At 50.7% G+C, this 27,207-nt stretch overlaps 2 protein-coding genes across 2 annotated transcripts in view; both read left to right on the top strand.

Annotated features, from left to right (window-relative positions):
* Positions 1 to 1,262: 1,262 nt before the first annotated feature.
* Positions 1,263 to 22,983, top strand: SCD (stearoyl-CoA desaturase). The gene is made up of 6 exons (XM_032778260.2): positions 1,263 to 1,823; positions 7,032 to 7,305; positions 11,316 to 11,446; positions 15,419 to 15,624; positions 17,057 to 17,289; positions 19,219 to 22,983. The coding sequence occupies exons 1-6, from the start codon at positions 1,797 to 1,799 to the stop codon at positions 19,416 to 19,418; spliced, it is 1,071 nt and encodes a 356-aa protein (XP_032634151.1). The 5' UTR covers positions 1,263 to 1,796; the 3' UTR covers positions 19,419 to 22,983.
* A 2,644-nt stretch (positions 22,984 to 25,627) lies between these two features.
* WNT8B (Wnt family member 8B) overlaps positions 25,628 to 27,207 on the top strand; it is a 73,097-nt gene continuing 71,517 nt past the window's right edge. The window contains exon 1 of the mRNA XM_075072911.1: positions 25,628 to 25,806. Within this exon, the coding sequence (XP_074929012.1) occupies positions 25,628 to 25,806 (179 nt within the window). The remainder of the gene's footprint in view (positions 25,807 to 27,207) is intronic.

Below are 27,207 nucleotides of genomic sequence, written 5' to 3'. Positions count from 1 at the left end.
TTTTGGATTAAACAAAACTTTTCACAAAACGTGTCTCCTTTTCATGGAACATTTTGATTCGTTGTTGAAAAAAGAAAAATTTCCAGTTTTCAGCCAAAAGAACTTTTGGGTATTTTTTTTTTGTTTTGCTTGTTGAGGCAAAGTTGGTGTTTTCAGCAGACTGCTTTCCAACTCCCTTTCTGCCCCGCTCTATTCCTCGCTCGCAGCACCTGCTGACAGCAGCTGAGAAACCTGATGAGTGGGAGCTTCTGGATGCAGAGCAGGCTTTTAATTTCTCATCATTGCTGACACTTGTGATTCCACTGCAAATGTCATGATGTTTGGGTTTTCTCCTACAGCCCCAGCTCCTGGAGTCAGGTGATTTCAAAAAAATCCCAGACTTCCTCTGTAAAAGAACTTGTCCAGCCCTCGTGATTGCTGAGGAAAGCTTAGAAATGGGACCCCCAAGGCTTAAACACCAGAGACAGATACAAAGAAATCCAAATATAACATTTAAAAGCCTCTCATGATTTTAGAGCCAATCTCGCGATTTGGAGGCGTGACTCATAGTTTGGGAAAGGCATCAGGTGACTAAATGCAGATGGACTCTATGGAAAATTTGGCTCCAACTGTCCTAGCCAGCTTTGCAACCTGATCAGACCCAAGGCTTCCAACTACATGCCCACCCATTGCCCCTGTCTGAGCTAGCCCCACGCCGCCAGCTGCCCTTGCCTAGGTTGTGTCCATTGCTCCCCAGGTGGCCCCTTCAGGGGCGCAGGAAGCCTTTAGCAGCGGCCCTCTTAGCGGGAGGCAGCTCTTTGCAAACCAGCTAGAAAGGATGGCGCATCAGAGAGGATGCAAACCGGATCCCCCCGGCTGGGCTTTGTCAGCGAAGGCGGCTGAGGTATGCTGCCCAGGCGCTAGAAGAAGGGCGGTGGGAGATATCGAGATCCCAGCTACCTAGCAGGGTTAGCACGAAGAACACCCCCAGGCGACTTATGGCATTTCACTGGCAGCTGTTTCCTGGGAAGCCCCCCAGGGAAGCCCCCTCGTACGAGCCACTCGCCGCCCCCCACCCCAGCAACCCACTCCCCCACCAGCCACAAGCAGAGGAATGCAGAGGGTTCAGTCCTAGGACCCAGCGCAGGCGAGACCTCCTGACCCACTTTCCAGAGCAAGGTAACTCTAGGTCATCGCCTTCTCGCTCGGTTGAGGCTGGCAGCTGCGCGTTTCTCTTCCCATTGGGGGGAGGGCCCCGTGCGGGGCGCGTGGCTGAGATGGCAGCGCAGCTTAGCCTAGGACAGAGCGCTACAGTCCAACAGCAACGCGAACAGCAGATTGCTGACAGCCAATGGCGAGGGCAGCCTTAGGTGGCACCAAATTTCCGTCAACCAATAGGATCCCCTCGGCAAGTCTAAAGGCATCATTAGCGATTCTCCCATCCTCGTCCTCTTCATCAGCATCCTTCCCCTCACCTGGCATCGGTCTGCCAGTCCCAAGAAAACAATAACAACAGCAGCAAGCGTAGGGCACCGGAAAGCTTCACTGCCTCAGCCCTGGCAGCTGTCGCCTACTAAGCCAAGGAGCGGGGACGCCGCTGAAGTGCTGCGAGGGCTCCCCGCGGCAAAGCACGATCCATCTCCCGGGATCCCATTACCACGGGCACCGCCACAGGCGGCGTCTTCACTGAAGCGCAGAGCATCTGCCAGGAGCAGCACGCAGCTCTCCCTCCCTCGGGGGTCACAGCGGATCTCCGCAGAGGAAGCCGCCGGCAGTAGCTGTCCATAGAGCTCTGCACACACACGCGCAGTCCCCAGATGCCTGCCAGCTTGCTCCAAGAGGAGGTAAGCAGAGCCCTGGGTACAGGACCGGCGCTAGTATTTTTAGCGCGCTAGGCGCACGGCCATTTGGCCGCTCCGCGCGCTGGTCCCGCGGCTTCGGTGGACGTGCCGCAGTCATGCCTGCGGGAAGTCCACCGAGCCAGGGACCTTCCGCAGAAATGCCTGCGGCAGCTCCACGGGAGCCGCGGGACCAGCGGACCGTCTGCAGGCACGACTGCGGCAGGTCAACCGGAGCCGCCTACCTCCCCCCCTCGCAAAATGCCGCCCCCCAATAATCGTGGCCATTGCCTAGGCTGCCTAAATGGAAGCACTGCCTAGGTAGTAACTTCTAGAGACCTGCTACGTGAGCTCTGCTGAATAGATCCCTGATGCCACCAGCTCGAACCATTTCTTTTTCACAGGGGGTTTAGTTAACTAGAACTGGGAAATTCGGGGTGGGGGGGGTGTTAAAATCTCGTTGCTTTTTTGTTATTCTCAAAGCATTAGCAAACGCAATTTGCTGCTAACCTGAGGCAGACTGAGCCCACAGAGGGGGAGCAAGATCTTAACTGGTTAAGTACGCTGCTGAAATCTCCTTGAGGAAGGGGGTGTGTGGAGAGAGGAGTGAATCATTAACTGCTGGTTTTGCGAGGAATTTTTTTGAGCAAAGCCTTCTGCGCCATAGAAGCGGTTCCATGCGAGTCTGTTGGGCAGATGGCCGATGGTTTTTATTAAAACTCCCAATGGAAATCTTTTCCAGTTTTTAAACCGCCGTTCTCCTGCAGTGTTTGTAACCCAAACATTGCGCACCGTGCTAGCCTAGGACACTCAAGGTGAAATTGACTAGAAACCAAAGTGAAATTGATTATGCTGTGAACAAGGCAAGAGTAAATGAGAGGTTGCAAATATCCAGTGTTCAGTCATCCTCATCTCTTAATAATAACCTGGGGTGGGCCGAAATTAGCCTTTTAAAAATGAATGATCTCCGGGCAGTTTCCGTTCTAGACGGATTTAGCTGATTTCCCCATCTAACGCCTCCTATCCACAGCACGTTTATGCAAAGTGGGAGGGAAATGCTCCCAGCTCAGAATGGCAGGGTATTCCCGCCCCTTTTCAGGAGTATAAAGGACTACACGAGGTGCAGGGATGTGGAGAGCCTGCCCTCTCTCCAGCAGAAATGCATGCCAGGACTGATATTTTCCTTTCATTTTTTAATATTTATTTAGGGACTAGACTTAATTGACACATCTGCTGCCTTCTCTCTTTTTCTCAAGGTTGTGAATGACCCTGTGCTATGTTGCTTGTGGGGTGCTGCCGTATACTGGCCTGAGATTGTATTACTGGGATTTGGTCCTGAGTCCAGCTCTAGGGGGCACATAAACTCTAGTAGGCTGTCTGTGCTGGCTGTATACCAGGTTCACTACTGGGTGCTTAATGTTGGCAGAGAGTGGTGGGGGGAACATCTGTTCTGCACATGGGAGCTGCAGAGTCATTCATGAATGAGGGGGCACTCATGTAAATGATCTGGCTACTCCCCCACCTCTAGACCCCAAAGCAGCCCTGTTCAATCCCCGTCCTTCTCTCGGGGCAGAGGCAAGAGGAGCCAGCATAGCCCTTAGGCCAGGAGATAACTCCCCCCTCTCTCCTCCCCACCCCATTAGTCTCCAGCCAAGTGAGTCCTCCTGTCATGTCTCTCAGCTGGATTTCAGAGCTGTCTGTGGGCCATATGGCCTCTCGAAGGCCTACGCAGGGAAGATGACCAGCATACTGTGCTGCTATAATTATATCAATGTTAGTAAAGTTCCCTGTGGAGTCAATCTGGGATAAGAGCATCAATGCGGGTGTAATTTTACAGGCATAGCTATGCTGGTAATTTCCCCAATATAGACAAGCCCTGAGCCCTCTCGGTCAATTATCATGCAGCCAGGGAAGTATATACGACCTCCTGATAGGAAGTCATATGGGTATATCTGACATTTGGGCTGGGGAGAACCCTAACATGCCTAATATCTGGATTATAACATATTTCACAGACACTTTAGTCTGTCCCCAAAACCTCTGGATGTATCATTATTATGAACATAAGAACAGCCATACTGGGTCAGACAAAAGATCCCCATCTAGCCCAACATCCTGTCTTCCGACAGTGGCCAATGCCAGGTGCCCCAGAGGGAATGAACAGAGCAGGTAATCATCAAGTGATCCATCCCGTGTCGCCCATTCCCTGCTTCTGACAAACAAAGGCTAGGGACACCATCCCTGCCCATCCTGGCTAATAGCGATTGATGGACCTATCCTACGTGAATTTATCTAGTTCTTTTTTGAACCCTCTTATAGTCTTGGCCTTCACAACATCCTCTGGCAAGGCGTTCCACAGGTTAACTGTGAGTTGTGTGAAGAAATACTGCCTTTTGTTTATTTTAAACCTGTTGCCTATTAATTTCATTCGATGACCCCTAGTTCTTGTGTTATGAGGAGTAAATAACACTTCCTTATTTACTTTCTCCACACCAGTCACACTTTTATAGACCTCAGTCATGTCCCCCCTTTACTCATCTCTTTTCCAAGCTGAAAAGTCCCAGCCTTATTAATCTCTGCTCATATGGAAGCCGTTCCATCCCCTAATAATTTTTGTTGCCCTTTTCTGAACTATTTCCAATTCCAATAAATCTTTTTTGAGATGAGGCGATCACATCTGCATGCAGTATTCAAGGTGTGGGTGTACCATGGATTTATATAGAGGCAACATGATATTTTCTGTCTTATTATCTATCCTTTCTTAATGATTCCCAACAGCCTGTTTCCTTTTTTGACTGCTTCTGCACATTGAGTGGATGTTTTCAGAGAACTATCTAGAAATACTCCAAGATCTCTTTCTTGAGTGGCAACAGTTAACTTGGACTCCATCATTTTATATGTATAGTTAGGATTATGTTTTCCAATGTGCATTACTTTGCATTTATCACACTGAATTTCATCTGCCATTTTGTTGCCCAGTCACTCAGTTTTGTGAGATTCTTTGTAGCTCTTCCCAATCTGCCTGGGACTTAACTATCTGGAGTAGTTTTGTATCATCTGTAAATTTTGCCACCTCACTGTTTACCCCTTTTTCCAGATCATATGTTGAATAGGACTGGGCCCAGCACTAACCACTGAGGGACATCACTATTTACCTCTCTCCATTCTGAAAAATGACCATTTATTCCTACCCTTTGTTTACTGTCTTTTAACCAGTTACCAATCCATGAAAGGACCTTCCCTGTTATCCCATGGCAGTTTACTTTGCTTAAAAGCCTTTGGTGAGGGACCTTATCAAAGTGACATTGACTAGAAGAGAGTTGTTGGGAGACAGGGTCCCCAAGCTGGGATGCAAAGAAGACAACTCTCCAGCAACAAAGCTGTCTGGCAGCATGGATTTGCCTAGGCTCTTCCTTTTAAATAGAAATATGTTTGATTCCAGATGTCTGCAAGAGAACCTGTAAGGTGCCTGCGGATCCTCGAAGGGGAATTTCTCTGCCTCTATAATAGTCACTGTGGGGAGGTATTGCTGAGGCTGTAGATTCTGCCCCTGGGAAAGGGAGGAGTTGGGTGGCCACATAAACAGCATGGATTGCTTTTAATGCCTCCCTCAAGAAACTGGGCCACAGTGGAGCCCTGGCTCCAGAGGGTGCCCTACCACTGGGAAGAACATATGTGTGAGCCAGCTTCTAATGCCCTGCCACCAAAGATACCAAATAGCTGTTGGAGAGGCACAGACACCTGTCCAGGCTTCCTCAGCATGTCCAGAAGGATCAGGCCTGATTCTGACATTCCAATTGGGTAGTGTCTGTACACCCGTTTGTACAAGTAGAAATGGCTGAGCAAGGCATAGGACCGCTGAGGCCCATTTGGGCTGATTCTCAGGGGTCAGACGCTCCAACAAGTGCCTGGCCCCTCTGAAAATCAAGCCCATCATGCCCTTCAGACCTGAGATGGGCACCCTGGTGTGCAGCCATGAAGTGACCACACCTGGCTGAGAGGAGGATCAGTTACTCCAGATTTAATGAAAGGATCCTGCCTAGTGAGGTCACTCATGCATGATCCTTTCATCATGCACATGTGATCTGGCACTCCTGCTAATACAGAGGGGTAGGGCATGTGAAGAATGAATGTTGGGTCATGCTTGCATCAGGGGAACTGGGAGCCAAGACTTCTAAGGTCTATTCTTAACTGTGCCACTGACTCACTGGGTGACTTCAGGCAAGTTACTTCTCTCGGTGCCTTGACTTCCCCATCTCTGAGTGTGGGAGATACTGATACTGATCGGTAACCATGAGGTGCCAACTCTAAGGTTTTAGCTAGGAGCATGCAACACTATCCTTATCCCTATCACTCCTCACCCAGAGATCTCAAAGCACTTGGCACAAGTCAGCCAGTATCGCTCTCCCCACTGGACAGAGAAGGAAAGTAAGTCAGAGAGAGTGAAAAGGTATCACAAATAGATTGTGAGGCTTAACCCAGTAATATCTGAACTGCCCTGAGATCCTCCATGGAAGAGGCTGTGGAAGGGAAAGGATTGGTATTAGGAGAAGCCCTGGGAACAAAGTGTGAATCTCATTCCCTCTGTTGCTGGTTTGCACAATGTAATTTATTGGTGGCTGAAAGAAATGAGCTCAGTCCAAGCTCTTAGGGACCCTTGAGTAATCGATGTAAAACACCCATGAAGAGTGATTCCCTGTGCCCTGAAGGGGATCTCTGCTGCTGCTGGTGGTGGGATGTCTTTGAACACCTTCGTTCGCACTCTCCATGCCCCCCAAAGCCTCAGGGCTGAGATCCACCCCTGTATAGGGCACCACAGATCCTGAGTGGTGCCTAGGGATGAAGTGGTGTCTAGGCTTAACACTGACCCAGGGTGAGAGGTGGGTTGCACCACAAGAGAACAACATGCCATTGTCTGTGTGCTACTGGGCCTGGCTGGAGAACCCCAGACAGACTCCTGTTACCACTCAGAAGCTGCTTTAGTAACCTCCCCCCGCCTCCCCCTCAGAATATGATGTGGGGGATGGCGGGGGGGGGGGAGGAGGGCTGTGATGAAGAGACAGCCAGCCCTGGCTCCTAATGCCCCTCTGTCCTTGGAGATGGGTGTGATGGTGGATCAGCAGCCCAGACCCAGCCCCTCTTGATCCTTGTGGGGTGGACCAGATTGTAACCAACACAATGTTGTTTGTTTTTAATGTCCCCTCCCAATGCCAGCTCTCCAAGGATCTCCTCTCCCCCACAGTCACCGCCAGGGTGATGAGGAATGGGGGAGCAGGCATGGAGAAGGCCCTATCCAACCAAGAGGACTTGGGAGGAGACCGGGGCATGACAGACGATATCTTTGATGAGAGCTACTGTGAGAAGGAGGGCCCCAAGCCTGCCAAGAGATACGTCTGGAGGAACATCATCCTCATGAGCCTGCTGCACTTAGGGAGCTTGTACGGGTTGTGGCTGATACCTGCAGCAAAACCTGCCACCTTGGCATGGGGTAAGTGGAGGGGACTCTCCCATCTTCCATGTCTGAGTGTGAAACTGCAGGGGGCAGAAGAATATGATCACCCAAAAGGGGATGAGGCCAGTGCCTGAGGGTAATAAAGAGTAGAGGTTGCAGAAACTGTCTCGGGGTCTTCCAGGAGCACAAGAAGCCAGGCTTGCAGAACGAGGTGTCTCATGTGAGTGAAGGCACAGGAATGAGTTAAAGCTGGAGCTAATTCTTGTATCACTTTCCTAAACACACAGATAAAAATTGAAACTTTAAGTTAGACACTAAGGCAACCTTGTACAACTTCATGAGGCTGTTTCACGTGCAACCAGTTCCAGTCAAGGCTGCAATGGATGAAAGATGACTAGAGCGAACCCACTGGGGTCAGATATATTCTCCCGACTCAGACCCTCTGGCCAGTGTTAGAACCAAACTCATCTTCTGAAATGCAAGGCTGAGCTGCAGCTGGAATCAGGATGGGAGGTGCAGGCTCTCACCAAAGACCCTGTCTTTCACAAAACTTTTTCTGACCTATTTTGAAGACTTGAGCAGTTTGGTTAGTTCAGATGACGAGGTGTGGCGAAATGTGCCTGAAGTTCTGACTGCTTCTCCGATCCCAGCCTCTGACTATTACAGAAATGGAGCATTTTAAAGTAGAGATGGGGGTCTCATTCATGTCTGATTTACATGGCTGGGTAAGAAAGTGGAGTCAGGCCCTCCAGTTTAGATATTTCCAGCCAGATGCTCCCTAGGTAACAATCTGGCAAACCAGGCTGCTGGACAGTCCCTTGTGAGATCTGGCTGGGATCTCCCTTGCTGTCTTTTCATGCCACTGCCAGGCTTGGGCTGGTCTACTTTCAGATGCTTGGGCCTCTGGACCTGGCTAGAGGCTGGGGGGATCACAGCCAGAGCTGGGAAGAGAGATCTCCTTCCAGAACAAGGCAGGAGGCTTAATTGTTACCCCTTGGATTTCCAAGACCTGCTGGTTTGACTCTCTGCTCCCGTGACTGTAGCAGGCAGTGGCTGGTGGGGTGCCACAGGCATGGTTCACAGTCTGCCGAAAGGCAGTGGCGAAGGCACCAGTGTGAAGCCAGTGTCACTCAGAATGCTTCCATGCACACAATGGTCCCTTTACAAAAGAATCATGTTGGGCTTTTACCCTGTGAAACTGACACGCTCCAAGGACAGCGTCTTCCCCTGCATCCCTGATAATCTGGGAACTGCGCATGCTGTCCCAGGGGCTGACCTCGCTGGGGAGAATATGCAGCATCAGTGTGTCCTTGGGGAAAACTTTCAAGGCCCTTGACACTGTTTTGTGCAGCAGAAAGCCTTGCTCTTCGGGCCCCACTGCTCTCTGGTGCAGCATTATCTGTTCTGAAAGCACCAGCTCCAGCCTTGCACGCAGAGTTCTGGGAGCCTCACAGACCTGCTCCAATGGAGTGTCTGGCTGCACCCTAGAGACGGGCCTGCACCTCAGCATGCAGCAAGGCAGCCAGATACCCTCAGAATTAAGTTAGGGTGGGGTGAGGAGGAAGGGGATTGGTTTGGTGGGTTTCTTCCAGGGAAATGGGACAACCATGGGGTCCAGAAATGGGATGAGCTGGGGTCTGTGTGGGAATTAAATGATGTCTGTCCTTCTTACTCTTCCCCACTCTACAGCATTTCTGATGCATCCCTAAGCACATCTGCCCCCTCTGTTCTCATCCCATTTTGCTCCATGCCCCCACCCCCCAGTCTGTGTCTCACCTTCCTCTGTCTTTGGCCGTTCCTCACAGCACACTTGTGTTCTCAGTTCTGTACTGTTGCTTTTCTTTGCTGTTTTCTGTTTCAGGTTGATCTTTCTGGACTTTAATTTCAGTTTAGCAGTGCCCTACCACCTGGGACAGATGAGCATCCCTTATTCAGAATATATACCACAGTCGTAGCTTCAGTCTATGCTCTACCACTACTGTAAGCTGCAGAGTCTGGGACCAATAGCCTCTTATATTACTCATAGTTATACCATCCTAAACCACTCTTCTGTTGGTTTGAGGTTCACATCTCTCAGAGTCCTATAGACTCTCTGGTTCTATCCCCTTTAATTTCCATCTTGCCAGGTTCTACATACTAAGTTCTCATTGCTTTTCAAGCTCTCCAGCCCTTTGCTGATGTTTGCCCTTCTCAGTTCCTGCCCGCGTTATATCACACAATCTCTTTCTGGACCAGAGTTCCCCAGAACTACATAGTATTGCTAGTCAGGCAATATCCCTCCACAGCAGTGTCTGTGAGATCCCTTTGGTCTCTCAGCATTGCTGCTTTCTGTGCATCTCCCCTATCACTACTGTCCAGCCAGGGATTCTCTTCCCCCGGAGGCACTACCTGCATTTGACAAGCCTGACTCTGGATTCTTTTATGTCCTGACTGTGGCCCTCTGTTGTGGCCAAAACACACAAAGGGGAAGTCAGGGAGGGTGGTATACCCTCAAGGCCCTGCACTGGGGACTATTCTGTGCATGCTGTCCTCCTTGTGCAGTGGTGGAGCAGCCTGGGGGTAGCTTTGATTTACACTGGCCTGTAATGGCCAAAAAGGGGCTATACATGGATTAGCATGGTGCAGGGGTGTTTTAACAATGCCCATTTCCTGCAATGCCAGCAATGGAGAACATGTGGGACATTTGTTCTGTGGTGTTGTGGGATCGTCCTTGCACTATGGTGACGCCTCCCTGGGCCAGTTAGGCAGAGCTGGCAGCCAAAGAGCCCTGGCGGCGCAGTACAAATCAGCTCTACTCTACCTGGGGATCTGGCCCATATTATCTAACCTCTCTATAGACGCTCCTTTGTTACTCTTTCCTCAAAGTTGTTGGCAACACCTCCTAATTTAGTATCCTCTGCAGATTTAATAAATGTGCCAGTCACCTCTCCTCCAGCTCAGGGAGGAGGCAGGATATTTCTGGACAGAGCTGTCATCTAATTCTATCCACAATTACTCTTTCTGAACACTGGCCTTTGGAAATGATGCATACGTGGTACCCTTATTGCTGCTCCTGGGAGCCAGCATTTATAATGGTGTTAAATAGATACAAAGATGTTTTTAAAGAATAAGGGGGGTTGCACTCAGAGGCTTTCTGTGTGAAAGGGGTCACCAGTACAAAAGTCTGAGAACCCCTGCCTTAAGGGATGGAACTCCACCTGACTGACTCATGACAGCACCACAGGGGAGCAAACAAAAAAAGTCAACTTGACACTCTTCCAATCCACCGCCAATCACCTGTGGCCTGCCTACGACTTGGCAATGAATCTAGAAGCCGAGCAGAGAGGAGAACTGAGAAGTAGGGAGAGGAGACGGGTGGGAAGGGGGAAGCTGAGTAGTCTCCAGTCGATGATGGAGCTGAAGGTATGGTCTAGGATCTGATCAGACAACCACTTCCCCCAGCTCGCTCCTGCTTGGGTATTCAAAAGGGTGAGGGAGAGAAGATGACCCTGTATGTAGTTCACTTTCTGTAACATCTAAAAACACCTGCCAGTCAGTGTGATGTCTAACATTGTAGTGTGTCTGGGGGCTGGGAAATAAGCATATCTATAGGGAAATCTTAAGGGCTTAAACCTATAGGGGGGCCCCTCGGTAACTATGCAGGATAGCTATCTGGGCTTACGCCATCTACCACAGAAAGGTGTAAATGCCAAAGAAGTCTGACTAGGAGAAATACGATGAAGTGAACTAGAAAGAGGAGAATTTATCCAGATTATTAGGGGAAATTCCCAAAGAGCGAGATCTGTTAGAGTTGTTGCCACATGGCTGTACTGGAAGCAGCAGTTTTATTCACTGAGTGTCCATCATTATGGCATCAAAGCACAAGTGTCTCTTTTGCTTGTGCATCTTCAGAAGAAAGTTCTGCTCTTGTGTTGGGGGTTGGACTAGATGACCTCTCGAGGTCCCTTCCAACCCTCGTATTCTATGATTCAATGGAAAATTTCCAGCTGGACAACATGGTCTAACTTATCTGACTCATTGCCTTCCCCCCCTTTTTTTATGTCCAGGGTCCCTGTGTTTCCTGATGAGTGCTCTTGGGATCACAGCTGGAGCGCATCGTCTCTGGAGCCATCGGTCCTACAAAGCTGGCTTGCCCCTCAGGATCTTTCTGGCCATTGGCAACTCCATGGCTTTTCAGGTAGGGACCCCTCTCACTGGTTGTCAGCTTGCCTGTCCACGGGGAAGCAATGAGTCCTAAACTGTATCCACACATACAACAGGGAAGCAGGTTGAAGTCACAGTCCCTTCTTTTCTCCCATTCCCCTCTGACAGCTGTATCTCCAAAGTTATTACTGAGATCAGAGATCTTCACCTTTCACATAAAGGGGAGACTCACTGAGTAATACTGCTGCTGGGATGGGTGAGGGGTATTGGGAGTGGGAGAATGGCTAAGGAAATACACCAATAGGAAATCACCCCAAACCAGGAGGATTTCGCTCTCCCTCCAGGGGCTCTTCTCCTCTTGACAGTTGTGTCTGATTCCCATGAAGGACTTGGTAGAATTAGAAAGTGCTGACATATGGGCCTAACTTTTCTCTTCCTTAGAAAGTTGCTAAAAGGAAATACTTTAACCCAGCGTGTAATTAGGCTGTGGAACTCACTACCACAGGAAGTCATTGAGGCAGAGAATTTATCAAGATTCGAAAACAGATTGGACATTTATACAGATAACAAGAATATCCAGAATTACCATCATAATTAATGACAACAAATCTTCTGCCAGACCTCCCACTAAGGGCATAAGCCAGGCAATAACTGTTAGAGACCACATCTACCCTAATGGAGGGCAGATCATCCCACATCTGTTTCTGTGGGGTTCTTACACCTTCTGAAGCAGCTAGTGCTGGCCACTGTCAGATACAGGATATTAGTCTTGGGTCTACTCAGATCTGGCAGTTCCTTGCAGGCAGAATTGCTGTGTCTCTGACTCTCCAGAATCTTTTCTCTCTCTGGCAAATGGATTATCTCCTCCTTGGCCCTGCCCATTACTGCCTGGAGCTGCTAGCAAACACAATAGGTTCACGAGTCAAGCTCTTTAGGAGCTTCCTTTGCTCTGATGGTTAACGTACCGGCTAGCAGCCGTCAGAGGCAATCAGGGTGATGGGTGCTTAAATCATAGAATATTAAGGTTGGAAGGGATCTCAGGAGGTCATCTAGTCCAACCCCATGCTCAAAGCAGGACCAAACCCCCAACTAAATCATCCCAGCCAGGGCTTTGTCAAGCCTGAGCTTAAAAACCTCTAAGGAAGGAGATTCCACCACCTCCCTAGGTAACCCATTCCAGTGCTCCACCACCCTCGTGAAAAAGTTTTTCCTAATATCCAGCTTAAACCTCCCCACTGCAACTTGAGACCATTACTTCTTGTTCTGTCATCTGGTACCACTGAGAACAGTCTAGATCCATCCTCTTTGGAACCGCCTTTCAGGTAGTTAAAAGTAGCTATCAAATCCCCCCTCATTCTTCTCTTCTGCAGACTAAACAATCCCAGTTCTCTCAGACTCAGTCATGTCATGTGCTGCAGCCCCCTCATCATTTTTGTTGTCCTCTGCTGGACTCTTTCCAATTTTTCCACATCCTTCTTGTAGTGTGGGGCCCAAAACTGGACACAGTACTCTAGATGAGGCCTCACCAATGTCGAATAGAGAGGAATGATCACGTCCCTTGATCTGCTGGCAATGCCCCTACTTATAAAGCCCAAAATGCCATTAGCCTTCTTGGCAACAAGGGCAAACTGTTGGCTCATATCCAGACAAGAACTGTCCGAGGTTCACCCATTATTACTGAGTTTGGAGTTAAAGGTGGAAACAAGAGAACCTACCCCAGCTGTGCCCTGCCCCTCCCAAAGTGCATTTCCAGCACTGGCATGGTACATGTTCCACCACTGCTTGTATAGGGAGCCAGGCTCTGCCACCACTTCGAGAGCCTGTTCTCGCAAGGTGCTGACTGCCCCAAACTCCAACTGACTTCTGGGGGAGCTGAGGATACTCGGCACGGCACAGGACGGGGCTTTAGGTGCCCAGTGGTTGGAACTGGGAATTGAGGCCTGGCACTCCAGCTCTACCACGAACATGTTGGGTGACCCAGAGGTAAATCACATTCTCAATACAAGAAGGATGGTCTTGTGGTTAAAGCGCTAGACAGGGATACAGGAAGTCTGGATTCAGTTTTTGGCTCAGATTTTTAAAGGTAAGTAGGAGTTGCGATGCCTAACTGATTTAGGAGCTTAAACCTCATTTCAAAAGCTTTGTAGACACAGATGGCTTCTAAATCACTTAGGTTTTGCAGACCCTAAATACAATTACAAATCTGGTCTTTAGTTGCTCCAGGCCTCACCCTTCCCACCCCAAAGGGTGATGAGGAGAAATTCCCCGTGCTTCTGAGATGAAGGAGGAGCTCTGATATTTAAGTGACAGGTGCCCATAGAGGAGTTGACTCACCACCAGTGCCCCCCTCGAGGCTGGGCATGGCAGCGCTTTCCTGTTTAGTGCTCCCGGCTGATGGGCACCCCAGCCCTGTGATGGCTGGCCTCTTCATGGCAGTCAGCCCTCTGGCCAGGTCACTTTAAGCCTCCCCCCTTCTGGGGTAAGAAATTCCAGCAAATAGTTTCAAGGTCTTTGTGAGGTTTCCAGCCTCTGGGACAAGTGGCTCTTACAGCCTCTCTCCAGGCTCTGATTAGTCCTTATCGCCTCACGTCAGTGCTTCACGCCACCTTCCCAGTGGCGGGGGTGGAGAACCCAGGCCCACCCTCTTCACGGGTCCCAGTCCAGGGACCTGAGGACGAGCCACCAAGATCTGTTCTGTCATACATCTTGCTGCTGCCTCCCAGAACCCCTTCCTCCCATTGGTATTCCTCAGCCTTCTCGCCAGCCCCTTCCTGGGCTCTTTGTAATGAGCCACATCTCCATGGATTTCTCCTCTGAGGTCTGGGTCCTGCTCTCATGGCAGGGTCAGGCACCGCAGCTCGCTCCAAGCCGGTGTCTTCCCGAGATGCCTGAGTGCTGCAGAGTCCTTCCCTGCAGCTGCTCAGACTTGTCCAAACACCTTGTGGGCTTCCCTGCCTCCAGCTTCCTCCTGGATCAGGGTGACCCACCTCTGGTCCCAGGCTTCCTCCTGGCTCTGGACCTTCCAGTTCTGGCTCTAGGCTTCCTTCTGCATTTAGTCCAGGAAGTTCCCAGCTACCTGTCTCCTGCGCCTCCCCCGGGTCTTCTTTTCTTACTGCCCTATGCCCCCTCCGTTAGGAAGACTCAGTTCCTTCCCAAGTGGGTTTGATGACCAGTGTGCAATACGCCTCCAAGTGCCACCCACTGGCCTAATGGGGCTCAGGCTCCTGTTAACCCATGGTTAACCATAGCCAGTGTGGGGTTTATACATCCTATCACAATGCTACAAATGTGCCTGCATAGTGCTTCAGTTTCCCAGCTGTGGACTGTCACCGAATGATATTTACCCAGCTTTTCAAAAGTGCTGTAAGAGGGATAATGTAAATGTGAACTGGTTTTATTACAGCTGGTCAAAATGAACTTTTTACATAGAATCATGAACATTTCAATGTTTTCAAATCTGGGTGCGTTCCCACAGGTTTTTGAAATGGACTGATATTTTGGCTTTAAAAAAAGTCAACAGAACTTTCTTCAAATGTTTTTTTTGGGGAAATGTTTGAAAAACTATTTTTTCCCATTTCAAAATGGAAAATTTTCATTTTTGAGAACATCCAATTTTAGGGGGGCGGAATTCACCATGGGGCTAAGCTGATGAATCAGTATTGGCAAAGCAGCAGAGACAGGGCTAACCAAATTCCCCAAATGATCAATTAAAAAAGGTGAATTAACAAACAATAAAAGCTTTTGAGGAAAACTTAAATGTTCTGAGCAAAAACTTCTGGTTTTGAAAAAATGGCCAAAAATTTTTTCAAAACAAAAATCAAATAAAACCCATAAAAAATATGGACTTAAAATCAATGCGATTTAGGCACCTAAACCAGTTAAGGGATTTTGGTAAATTCCACTAGGTGCCATTTTGCTTCCTTAGACACCGGACTACGTTGTGTATATATAGGCCTAACTCTAACCCTTGCTGATCCGGTGAGTTATCCAGCCATGTTCATTCCAGAATGACATCTACGAGTGGGCCCGAGATCACCGCGCCCACCACAAGTTCTCCGAGACCGACGCCGACCCTCATAACGCCACGCGGGGCTTCTTCTTCTCCCACGTTGGCTGGCTGCTGGTGCGCAAACACCCTGACGTCATTGAGAAGGGCCAGAAGCTAGACCTGGCTGACCTGAAGGCCGACAAGGTGGTGATGTTCCAGAGGAGGTAAGCTGCGTGCAGCCAGGGTAGGGGAAGAAAATAGGGTGATTGTGGTGCAAGGTGTTGGGGCAAATGTATCCCTGGGGAACCAAAGGGGCTCTGAGGCATGGCATCCGGCTACAGGAATCTTTCACAGGGGTAATCAATAGGCGGACCGCAGGCCAAATCCGGACCGCCAGACACATTTGAATGGACTTCAAAATCTTTTATTTACTTATTATCATTATTTTCTCTGGAATCTGGACCTTGACTAGACCTTGACCAAGACATTTGGACCTTGACAAAAATAATTGACTATCCCTGCTCCAGAGCAAAACTAACCCTCTTGGCATGGCTCAGGTGTAAGTGTTTGGAGTATCGGGGCCATTGTTTGGGAACCTGGTCGGAAATCCACGAGGAACAAGTTCCGTCCAGCACAGCAGTGGAATATATGACATGTTTTGCTTTGTTTGTGGGACAGGAGGAAATGGGGTCAGAAAAGGCAGGGCTCCAGCCTCACTGGGAACGTTGCTGGCACAGAGGTCCCAGTGCCCACTGGCTGAATCCCTCTTGTATAGAACATATCCCACTGCTGCTGCAGCCTTAGCAGGGGTAAAGCCCCGGGCAGCCTGTGAGGAACAATAGTTCCTAGTAGGTGGGTGAGAGGAGAGGCTTCTGCTTGTATCTCAGGACCTGCCTCTTGCCCAACCCCCATATCCCCATGGAAATGGAAAAGGCACAAGATTCCCCCCACCACCACCACACACCCCAGCTGCACTTAGACTCCACCATCTGGTGTCTCCCCTGCGGAATCTTTCATTTGCTAGGATTGGATTTCCCTCCTTCTATCCCCTCCCCCACTGCACACGCACAGCCCTGTTCCCGCACCATGCCTCCCCCAGTGTGAGTGACAGGTTCCTTGACAGATAGAGGAGAGGAGTCTGCTGCAGCCCACAGGTAAGGAGCCGGAGCTCGAGCTGCAGCAGCACATGCCCTGAGATCTGGAGGTCTCTGGTTTAATCCCAGGTACGTCAGCCAAGATGGCAGCTGTCGCCCTCACCTCCGTACAAATGTGACCTGGCAGCAGTAATGATAAATGGAGCCCCAGGAAGCCTGGCAGCTCTGCTTCATAGCACCTGTACTCCGTTCCCAGCTCATCTGCTGGGTCTTTCTTACCCTTGCCAGCGGGGGTGTGGCTCTCGTTGTGTGCCGAGCCTATCCTCTTTATTCTTCTGCGCCCACTTTGTCGCTGCCCTTGTTTTCCTTTTTCTCCAGAGGTAAAACCGGGGCAGAGGTGGGCTGGTTCTGTGCTGTTTTCTTTGTATAGTTAAAATTAGCACCTCTCCCCCGCCCCGGAGATTCAGCCGTGTAGATGACCTGAACTGTCTGTGCCCCTCAATGCTCTTCCATGGGATGCGCCTGCCCACTAACTCTCTCCCCATTATCTGTGTCCTGGCAGGTTTTACAAGCTTTCTGTGGTGGCCATGTGCTTCCTGTTCCCCACCCTAGTGCCCTGGTGCTTCTGGGGGGAATCTCTTCGCAACAGCTTCTTCCTCCCCACCATCCTGCGCTACGTGGTGGTGCTCAACGCCACCTGGCTTGTGAACAGCGCTGCACATATGTTTGGCAACCGGCCCTATGATCGAAACATCAGCCCCCGGGAGAACCGCTTGGTCACATTTGGAGCCTTAGGTACGTTGGTGGCGCCTTTTAATTCCAAAACACTCCACAAACTGACTGTGAATGAGACAAGCAGAAATCACTGTGCCTGCCACTGAAATGCAGCTGTGTCTGGGGAGGAACACAGCAGCTGTTCAGTAGTGCATAGCAACAGTGCACAAGAGTCTGGGAGAGAAGGGAAGAAGAATAACGTCCATTTATAAAACTGTGAGACTGGGGAGATTTTAGGTGCATAATTACATAAAATGGACCAGATCCTCAGCTGGTGTAAATCTGCATTGCTTTGAAGTCCATACAGCTATCCTGATTTACATCAGGATCTGACGCTAGGAACCCCAGTGTTCCTGCACTCGCATATGGGAAAGCCAGAAGCACGTAGACTCCATTTGGGTGATCTTGCCCACGCACCTGCAAACCTGCACATTCACTGGTGTGTCTCATGCTCTAGTCAGTGGGTACGTAGGGCAGTGGGGTTATCTTCTCCAGTGTCCTGCATATAGCACCTCTTTATCTCACAATGAGATTTATTTGCCCTGCCTGAAGGTCTCACTACCTGTTTTTTATGATGACAATTGCCCCCCGCTCTCTTTTTTTCACTTCTGGGAAATGATGCTTCTGAAATAGCTGGACACACACAGCCAGAAGCACCAGTAGTTTCTGGGTGCTAGAATTGAGAAGCCAAGTCCTGATTTTCAGAGGTGCTGAGGACCTGGGAAAAATGAGCCCAGAATCACCATTAGCTTTGTACTGCTTTCCTGGGCCAGATTCTCAGCTCGTGTGTATCGTAGCTCTGTGGACTTTGGCAGCACTGCACTGATTTACATGAGCTGGGGATGTGGCCCCAGACTTTCACTGGCGAGAGTCGGAGCTGCACAGTTCCCATCTGGATCTGAGCGTCTCAGATTCTGGGGATGGAAGATGGATGGACGGAGCCATCAAGAAGAGCCAGGACTCACTTCAGATCTCACCAGGAGCTCAGCCAAAGCTAGACGGCTTCTCTCTGGGAGATGGAGGAGGAATCAGAACCCCCCACAAGCCGCACTAGGCTCTCTGAGGGGGCCTATTTTAAGCGCTTTAATAAGGAGAGGCCCAGGCACAAGCAGAAGTGCTGGAAATATCCTGAGTTTTCTCACCCAGTTTGACAGCTTCAAGAGGGTCAGGTAAAGAGCCAACCAAGTTCTGGCTGGACCTGTGCTGAGATTAACTAGCCCTCACTCTTTCTCCCCTCCAGCCTGCTCTGGCCTCCTCACATGCCTTAGCACCATCCTGGTCCTCCTCCGGTATTGAGCTTGGTGCAGAGGAGACAGGGCTGGTGGGCAATGTTACACATGGGCAGCTGAGGCTGAGGAGTCTGAGCTGGTGTAACTTGCACACCAAGTGTTGGAAGAGGGAAGAGCAGCAGGACAGCCAGCCACCAGGGGCTGCTCAGCCCCTACTCCCCCCTGCCTTTCCCCTTCCACTCAGAGTGCTGCGTGCCTGGCTCCGAGCACTGTCCCTTTGTGACTGGCTGTTTGCAGGCAGGTCCCATTGACATTCTTCCCGCCTTGGCCTCTCACCGGTGTATCACCACCAGCTTGTCGATGGGGAAGTGCGCACGTGGCCAGCGCTTCCACCACCACCTTGTCGCACCCTGCTCAAAGCAAGGTTGATGGCCCAGTGGTAGCAGTGCTCAGGCTCACCCCATGCTGGCGCTTCCACTGTTGGAGCAGTGCCAGGGATAGACAAATGCTGGGAGACTTTCTAGAAACCCTCGTGCAGGCACAGCCTCGGCACGCAGAGCCCAGGGCCTGGGCCAGCTCCCAGTGAAGTCTGTGGGCTGCAAGTGGGGAGGATCGGAGGCTGTCCCTGCCTGAGCATGGGGAAGGAGCTTCTAGAGCGTGATGGTTTCAAACCCAGGTTCAGGTGCATTTACAGTGTCTTGTCCGTGCTCTTCCGTTCCAGGCGAAGGCTTCCACAATTACCACCACACCTTCCCCTACGATTACTCCACCAGCGAGTTCGGCTGGCACTACAACTTCACCACGGCCTTCATCGATCTTATGTGCCTCCTGGGGCTGGCCAGCGACCGCAAGACGGTCTCCAAGGAGACCATCCTGGCTCGGAAAATTCGGACTGGTGATGGCAGCCACAAGAGTGGCTGAGGGCCTGTGTCATCCCCCCACAACCTCTTCACTCACCCCAAGCAAGCTGGGCACACTATTTTATGTTCTATTTACTAACCATTGAATAATGCTACCAGGTTGCTTCAGATGATGATGATTTTAACCCTCTCCTGCACAATGTATTTTAAATGATGTATTTAAGACCTATAACTTTGTCTCTCTAATGCTCATCAGCTCCATCCCTCTCTTCTCTCTTTCTTCTTTTTGTTCTTCTTTTGTCTCTCTCTGGCAAGATCTCTTCCATTCCCTCTAATCCCTCCATGCTTCATTCTCTCCTTGCCAATGCCTCTCCTTGGCGGGGAACTGGTCAAAAGCCTGTCTGGGGCAGATCGTGCCGCTGGCTGGAGAGTGGGAGTGGAGGGGAGTCTGTACCAGCTGGCTGAAGAGTTGAGCCAAAGTCAGGGACTCTTTCCCTAGAAATCCCCCTTTCCTGCCTCTGGTTCTCCTGCCCTCCTAGGGCTGCTGACTCAGGATATGAATGAGTGTCTCTCTAGGAAAACAGCGGCAAGGCCTTTCCCAGAAGGAATAGCAGCCCTGTCCCCTTGCTTGTTATCAATGAGAGAGCATGATGTTGTCTCGTTGGTGCTGGGCCTCCTTTGCTCCTGTAGCCTGAGGGAAGGTGATGCTGGGGATGGGGAGAGGAGACCCCTGAAAGCGTCTTCTGGAGGGGTAGCATCAGCTGCAGAACATGGTGGCATGGGGCATGTCAGCTGCCTTCTCACCTCGCTTGAGTGTCGCAATGGCTCCTCTTGCCGCCCTGCAGCGCCTCTGTGCTAGAATTGCCTGGAACAACTCAAGCTGGGCTCCTAGCTGCCTGCGTGGGAAAGCTGCAGACAAGGACATCTGGGGAAACGAGGGGGTTGATGCCACTGAAATACACTGGCTTGGGATGGGACAGATTGGAACTGTGGACAGTATTTCCCAAGAAGAGACTCTTCCGGAAGAACGACAGCAGGAGAAGCCAGAAGGAAGTGACACAAAGCCCCATCTCTGTGTTAAGCTGCTTTGTGTGTTGGAGGAATGAAGTCCCATTTTTATGGAGAATGAGGTCCTAGCGTGTGTCTGCGTCATATGGATTCTTGTTACTGACCATGGTTGAAATGGGGAGACGAAGGGCAGCTGATGTGGCCACATCCAAGCAAATTGATCCTGTGTATGACCAGCTAGAAAGCAGGGATGCTGCTATGTCAGTGACTCAGGGGAGCCTTGTGTCTGCACAGATGGGCTTCCTGCAGCCAATTAACAAGGACCTGATAGAAACTGACACCAAAGCAGGGGACGCTGAGAGGGTTAAAGCATGAGAAAGTTACAGGGTCTCTGCTCTGTGTGACCCCTTCCCAGCACAGCCCCTCTGAATCCAGGGGGTAGAGCCATGGCTACTGAGCAGATCCAGGCTGGAGATGGGACTGAATTGCCCCACTGTGCCGGGGGCAGGAAACCATGTTAGGGTGCCCTTGATCAGCTCCCAGCCCCTTCTAAAGCAAATCAGAGATACCCGGGGGACAGTGACTGCCTGTTGCACGCATTGTGGTGGGAAGTGCTGGTGCAGCCATTGCTGATGGCGGCCGTTCCCATAACTCCCCCCAACACACAGTGCTAGAGCAGGGTACTGGCTGCTGGGCCGTGTGTAATTTGTCCCCTGCAGACAGGGCCTTCGCTCTGGCGAGGTGGGGTCGCCACACAGCGCCTGAGCACGGAAGGTGCCTGTTTCACTCCTTGGCAGCACTGACAGTGAAGGCTAATGCCAGGCAGACAGCGCTGTCTGAGGCCTCAAGACACTGGGGGAAGGGTTAAAACCCTTGTGCGTTTCACCCCATAGATCTTGCAGATGCCACGGATAGGCTTGGTGGGATGAGGCCCCATTCCCATCAGCCACTCACCAGACAGTCCTGGGTGAAAGCTAGCGAGGTGCCCAGGCTGCTGGATCCTGGGGCAGAGCTGGGAAAGACTGGGCTGGGGTGGAGGAATGATGCTGAGATGCTCCTTCCCCTGCCTGAGCTGTGCTGTGTATCCTCAAGGGCAGGCTCCAGCCTTCCCACGCAGGCCAAGGTGAGCACAGCACTGCTGATGTCTTCCTGTGGTCGCAGAGCTCTTGCTGTCAGCCAAGAAGTTGTCCCTGGCCTTGTTCCTGTGCATTGTCGTGGCCAGAATTGTCCAGCTTTGCAGCCCAGCAGAGCAGCCTGCCCTCTGACTGAGCTAGCAAGATGAACAGGCTCAGGAGCGGGCCACCAGCAGATAAGCAGTCAGGAAGCTTTTAATTCCTGGGCTCTAAACCTGCGAGGTGGATGACTGGGTGGGATTCCCCATGGCTGAGATTTATACCTGCTCAGAGGGTAGCTGTGGATAGTTTTATCCAACTGGATACAAAGAAACCTGCATGTCATAATCCTGGGCCAGAGGCATCCCTGGTCCAAACCCCACTGACTGGAGTCTACACCCTGGGTGAATTTCACCTCCCCCAATAGTTCTTCCCTCACCTCATGATCTGGACATGTTGTGTCATGTATCTGAATGGTAGGTTGCATCACACAACATGCTACGGCATCCACCATCCTCTCAGGAGAAAAGCAAGGGGTTGATTCGAGCATTGCCTCTAAATCCCAAGAGTATTGATCACATCCAAAAATCCTGACGCAGTGGGGAAGCGGAGTGGAAGTAGTCAAACAGCGTCAGTGTTTGCCCAGTCACTTTGTTGGTAGATTGGCATACATCTCTGGGTGCCTTAAGTCTATAATACACATAGGAGTATTGACAGCTATTTGCAGGATGGTTTTTTCTTTCATGAATTATGGAAATGTAATTAATTATTTAATTGCCATCATCAAATTGTGGGTGCAGGTGATTTTGAATGTATTGAGTTAGAATTTGTTAGATTAAGGAACAGATGCATCATTTTAAATAGAACCTTGTTTGCTTTGTATTTCTTTCTTTGGTGGCATGTTTGTATCCTAAGTGTGTTCTCTGTGAGTTTAGTTAAAGTGAGTCAGAGTGAGAGATGGACATAGACAAAGTACCAGTGTGTCAAGTGGCTAGAGCACCAGGCCTCCTGAGCTCTATTCCCAGCTTTGCCACTGACTCAGTGAGAGATCTAGGGCAAGTCAGTTAACTTCATGCCTCAGTTTCCCTCTCTGTAAAATAGGGATAGCACCCTACCTCACAGGGTGTTGTGAGGTATAATTAATACTTGTAAAGTGAGATCAGGGTGTGGAAGGCCCAATATACATGCTAGTGGTGGCAATGGTAGTAAATGACTGAATTGCAAACAGTGTTCTCAGCTCCCCTGGTATCCTGGAGACGGGACGTGCAAGTGTTGGATAAGTAGTGAAGGACTGGAAGGTTGAATCTGTGCATTGTCTAAGCTCTGTTGCTATTGAAATGTGAGTGGGATACAATTTTCCTGGTTCGGTTTCTGCATTCTAAGATCTCTATGTTTTGTCTACTGAAAAACTTTTTGAAATAATTTCTACTAATTTGGAATCAGGCGGCTGGTTGTGCTGATCTGAACTGGTATTTGTTCATAATAAAAGTTTACTTTAAAACTTGACTGCCTGACGACAAAGGGTTGGGCGGGCTAGAGCCTTCAGAGGCTACTGTTCCTGCAGATATTTCCTCCTATTGGTGCAGGGAGGGAACCTGTCTTTTTAAATCTGGTGAATAAGCTGGTTTGAGGGCACTCACTCTTAAGCACGTACTGTGCAGTCACACCCCTGGCTGCGGGAGGCTAGCTGTCCCTTCCACTAGGGGTTACTTCAGTTTAAATTCCACTCAAAGCCTCTCACCGAAACACTGCAGCAGCTGACTGATATGCATGCAGCAAAACACGATGCCAGCAGCTCAGCTCTGGGCATGGCTGAGCGGGGCACAGGACTTCAATAACTCCATGCTGCAGAGGAGAGAGGAGGAATTTTCCTTCTGTGATAGAGCATCACTGGAGAGTGGTCCTGTCCCCTCTCCTCCCACAGCTGGGCAGAAACTGGTCAGGGCAGGGACAGCCCCATTTAATAGAGGTCTATAGACTTCCCCCCCACCCCCCCATCACTTCAGTTGTCTCAGAAACCGTAGTAGGGCTGGACCATCTTTAGACAGCACTGTCCAGATTCTCTAGATGTTGGGGAGGGATAGCTCAGTGGTTTGAGCATTAGCCTATTAAACCCAAGGTTGTGAGTTCAATCCTTGAGGGGGCCATTTAGGGATCTGGGCAAAAATCTGGGGGTTGGACTAGATTGGGATAGGCAACCTATAGCACATGTGCTGAAGGCAGCACACAAACTGATTTTCAGTGGCACTTACACTGCAGGGCTCTGCATTTTAATCTAATTTTAAATGAAACTTCTTAAGTATTTTAAAAACCTTATTTACTTTAAATAACAACAGTTTCGTTATATATTATAGACTTATAGAAAGAGACCTTCTAAAAACGTTTAAATATATTACTGGCACACAAAACCTTAAATCAGAGTGAATAAATGGAGACTCAACACACCACTTCTGAAAGGTTGCTGACCCCTGGACTAGATGACCTCCTGAGGTCCCTTCCAACCCTTATCTTTTATGATCTCTGCTGTCATTCTTGTAGCCACTGTTAACTACCAGATGTGGCTCCTAGATACACATGATGGGCCAGATTTCCCAAAGAGCTCATGAATGCTGTCAGATTTTCAAACATGTTGATCTCTTCTGAAAAATCTGGCTCTGCAGGAGGGCCATTGGTATAGACTGTGTGTGGGAGAGGAGCAGTTTCATCTCATTTCTGAGGTTTTCATTGTTCTCTCCCTTGTACATGACAACCAGGCCCATGTGCCACAAGGCTGCTCTGAGCTATCAAAGGGCTTCCGTTCTTCAGCCATGGGGCTATGCATGCCAGTCTCCAAACAAGGTTTGAAGTGGAAGAGACCTGGCAACGCCTGTCTGATAATCTGATGCTTCTTTTGTCCAGGCTTTGCAGCATATACCCATGTGTCAGAACAGGACACCGCGTGCATCCCCTTCCACTTGAGATGAAACAAGAGGCTGTGATGGCAAATTTCAAAGCCTCGCATTAGCCATTTGGTAATAATGATCACCCTGCATCGATTCGTCAGTGTTGAACTCAGATTGCCTGCACTCCCTCCAGGTTAAGATTATTTAATTCTCTGTCCAAATTCCTTTCTCAAACAATGGAATCTCTCCCCACAGTGCCAAATCAGCAGTTCACCCTCTTCCCTCAAGTTGATTCCTGTGTTAATACTACTAGAGCTTTAAAATATTGCCAGAGGGGGAGATTTTCAAAGGCACAAATGGGATTTAGGGTCCCCAATTCCTGTGTGCCTAGCAGTCCACTGTAACGCTGAAATCTCCCCCCATTTCCTCCCACCAGGGAAAGGAATATTTAAGCTGCAGAACACAACAACATTTGAAAGAAGTTGCTAGCACACACGCCCATGCTTGTTAAAGGTTCTCACCTGATGTCCTTCCGGCAGGGCACAGCCTGTGAAAACCAGCAACAGTGTAAGCCAAGCAGTCAGGTTAATGGGTTTGCTATGTACACTAGTACTGGACAAAATGCAAGGGAACTGCCAAGGAATCCACAGTGGAAATTCAGTCTTCAACTTAGACTCTACCTAATGGAGCAAGTATAGGACACACCACAGTAACTGCACAGATTTCACTGGGGCTGGAGGAATTTTTAGTGTGTCACCCTACCCTGGTGCCATACAACGAGCACATCACAGTGAGGGCACAATCCAGCCTCCTCCCCATAAATCTGGGCTGAGTAGATGAGTTGCATATGCCACTTTTATGGTGATGGATTATGGAAGGCAGGGGGGTTTGGTGCAAGACAGGGGGGTCCCACCACAGAAGTGCCAATAGCCACCTCCTCAGGAGAGGGGAACTGCCATGAAGCAGCCAGAGTAAGCTGATTACTGGGGCCAAATTGACAGTGCAAGGCCAGGACTGGGGTCAGAGGAACAACAAGAAGGGACCCAGCAGTGGACAGTGCTGGCCTAGGGGGACCAGACAGCAAGTGTGAAAAATCGGGACAGGGGTGGGAGGGTAATAGGAGCCTATATAAGAAAAAGACCCCAAAATTGAGACTGTCCCTATAAAATTGGGACATCTGGTCACCCTATGCTGGCCTAGTCTTATCTCCAGTGGGGTCCACCCAGATATGAGATTGGCTGCCCCCACAGGAAAGGGGAGGAACCAAAATGGACCAGCACAGGGGACAAATGAGAAGGCTTGCGGCATGCATCCAGAGAATGGATGGAGTCAGAGGCACATCACAACAGCATGAGCACCAGAAGGTGCTGGATTCCAGAGGGAAAGCACCTGTCAGCAGAACTGGCAGCCTGGGATGTGCCTGCCCAACAGGGATTTCCTCCAGCAGGTAACAGGGCAGGTCGTTCTCCACAGCCCATGGCATGTGCTTTGGCTGGTGCTCATTGCAATGTGTGCACCTGTCCCCTAGGAAGGGGGCTGAAGCCACAGACTAATGCACTAAGAGACCATTGAGCACAAGAAGGGGAATGACTAATACTGTGACCAGGCCAGGATAGCCCTAATGGCCGATACTCTCCTCTCCCAGCAGTGGGGCCCCACCACTGATCCCATGCACCCATCAGTACAGGTGCTTGTGGCTCCCTGTGCTGCCTCCATATGGATCTTGCATTGATTTCACTTAGAGGAGGCAGTCCAGCCCCAGCCACCCAGTGCGGCAGGAGTTGTAGGTATCTGGGGTGGATCCATTTTTGGAGATAGGAGTGTGTGGCAGCAGTTTCTGCACAAAGAGGCAAAGACTGGATTGTTTTAAACGGGCTTAGGGAACTAGGGAACCAAACCCTATTCGTGGTTAATGGTATTTGGGTGCCTGATTCCTCTCATCCCTTTTGGGAATCTCAGCCACAGGCTTTAGTGGTGACATAGGGTCTAGCGTCCCCTCCCCGCAACTATTGGGCAGTTCGCAGTGGTGGGCAGGTTTCACCAGGCTCCCCTACAAACGCCAGCACGCTGTGCACCTCCAAACCACGAGCAGGCGGACCCAGGCCTGTATATCCCCCCCACAGCAGCGCCTGGCGCCCCTCCCCAAGAGGAGATGGCTTTGGCAAGCTCCCCTCCTCCTCCAGCACCGCGCCCACAAGGCGAGCACGGCGCCAGGCAGAGCAGCGAGGGCCGGCGGGGCCAGCAGTGCATTGGCTGGCACGCGGCCCCTCTGTGCCCCGGAGAAGCAGAGGTTACTGCCGGTCATTCACCGCCTCGCTCAGCGCGCACGCGACCTGCGCCCTCTGCAACAGCCTACAGCGCCTGACCGCGCCGCGACCAATCCGCAGCCCAGCTCCTTGTCTGATCCGAGCTCCGCCAATCAGAGCCCAGGGCGGCTGCTCCCTCCCCTTCTGTGCATGACCTGGCAGGGCGGGTTGCGGGTTAACCCTTCTCGCGGCAGGGGGCAGATACGCTGCACCTGGAGCGGGGTGGGGGTGTCTCCTCGCCGCGAGCTCCCTGCGCTGCGCCGAGCTAGTGCGGAGCCCTCCCTAGTGCGGGCTCGGTCCTGCCCTGGTGCCGCTCCAGCCGGGCAGCGAGCCCCCCACTTCCCCGGGGTGCCCGCCCTGCCTCTCTCCGCACTGCGCTAGAGAGCCAGTCTCAGCGCTGGCCCCGGGCCTAGTTAAGCATCGATCCGCCGGGAGTAGCCCTTGGGCCAGAGAGAGACACGGTGGCCCAGTGGTGTGGGACCCAGGGCGGCAGGCAGCCTGCAAACACCCCAAGCCCGAGCACAGCGCATGGTGTGGGCATC

Source organism: Chelonoidis abingdonii, chromosome 16, assembly GCF_003597395.2.
Source record: "Chelonoidis abingdonii isolate Lonesome George chromosome 16, CheloAbing_2.0, whole genome shotgun sequence".
NCBI classification, from domain to species: domain Eukaryota; kingdom Metazoa; phylum Chordata; order Testudines; family Testudinidae; genus Chelonoidis; species Chelonoidis abingdonii.
The sequence above is the reverse complement of the archived record's forward strand: the minus strand, read 5'-3'. Positions and strand labels throughout refer to the sequence as shown.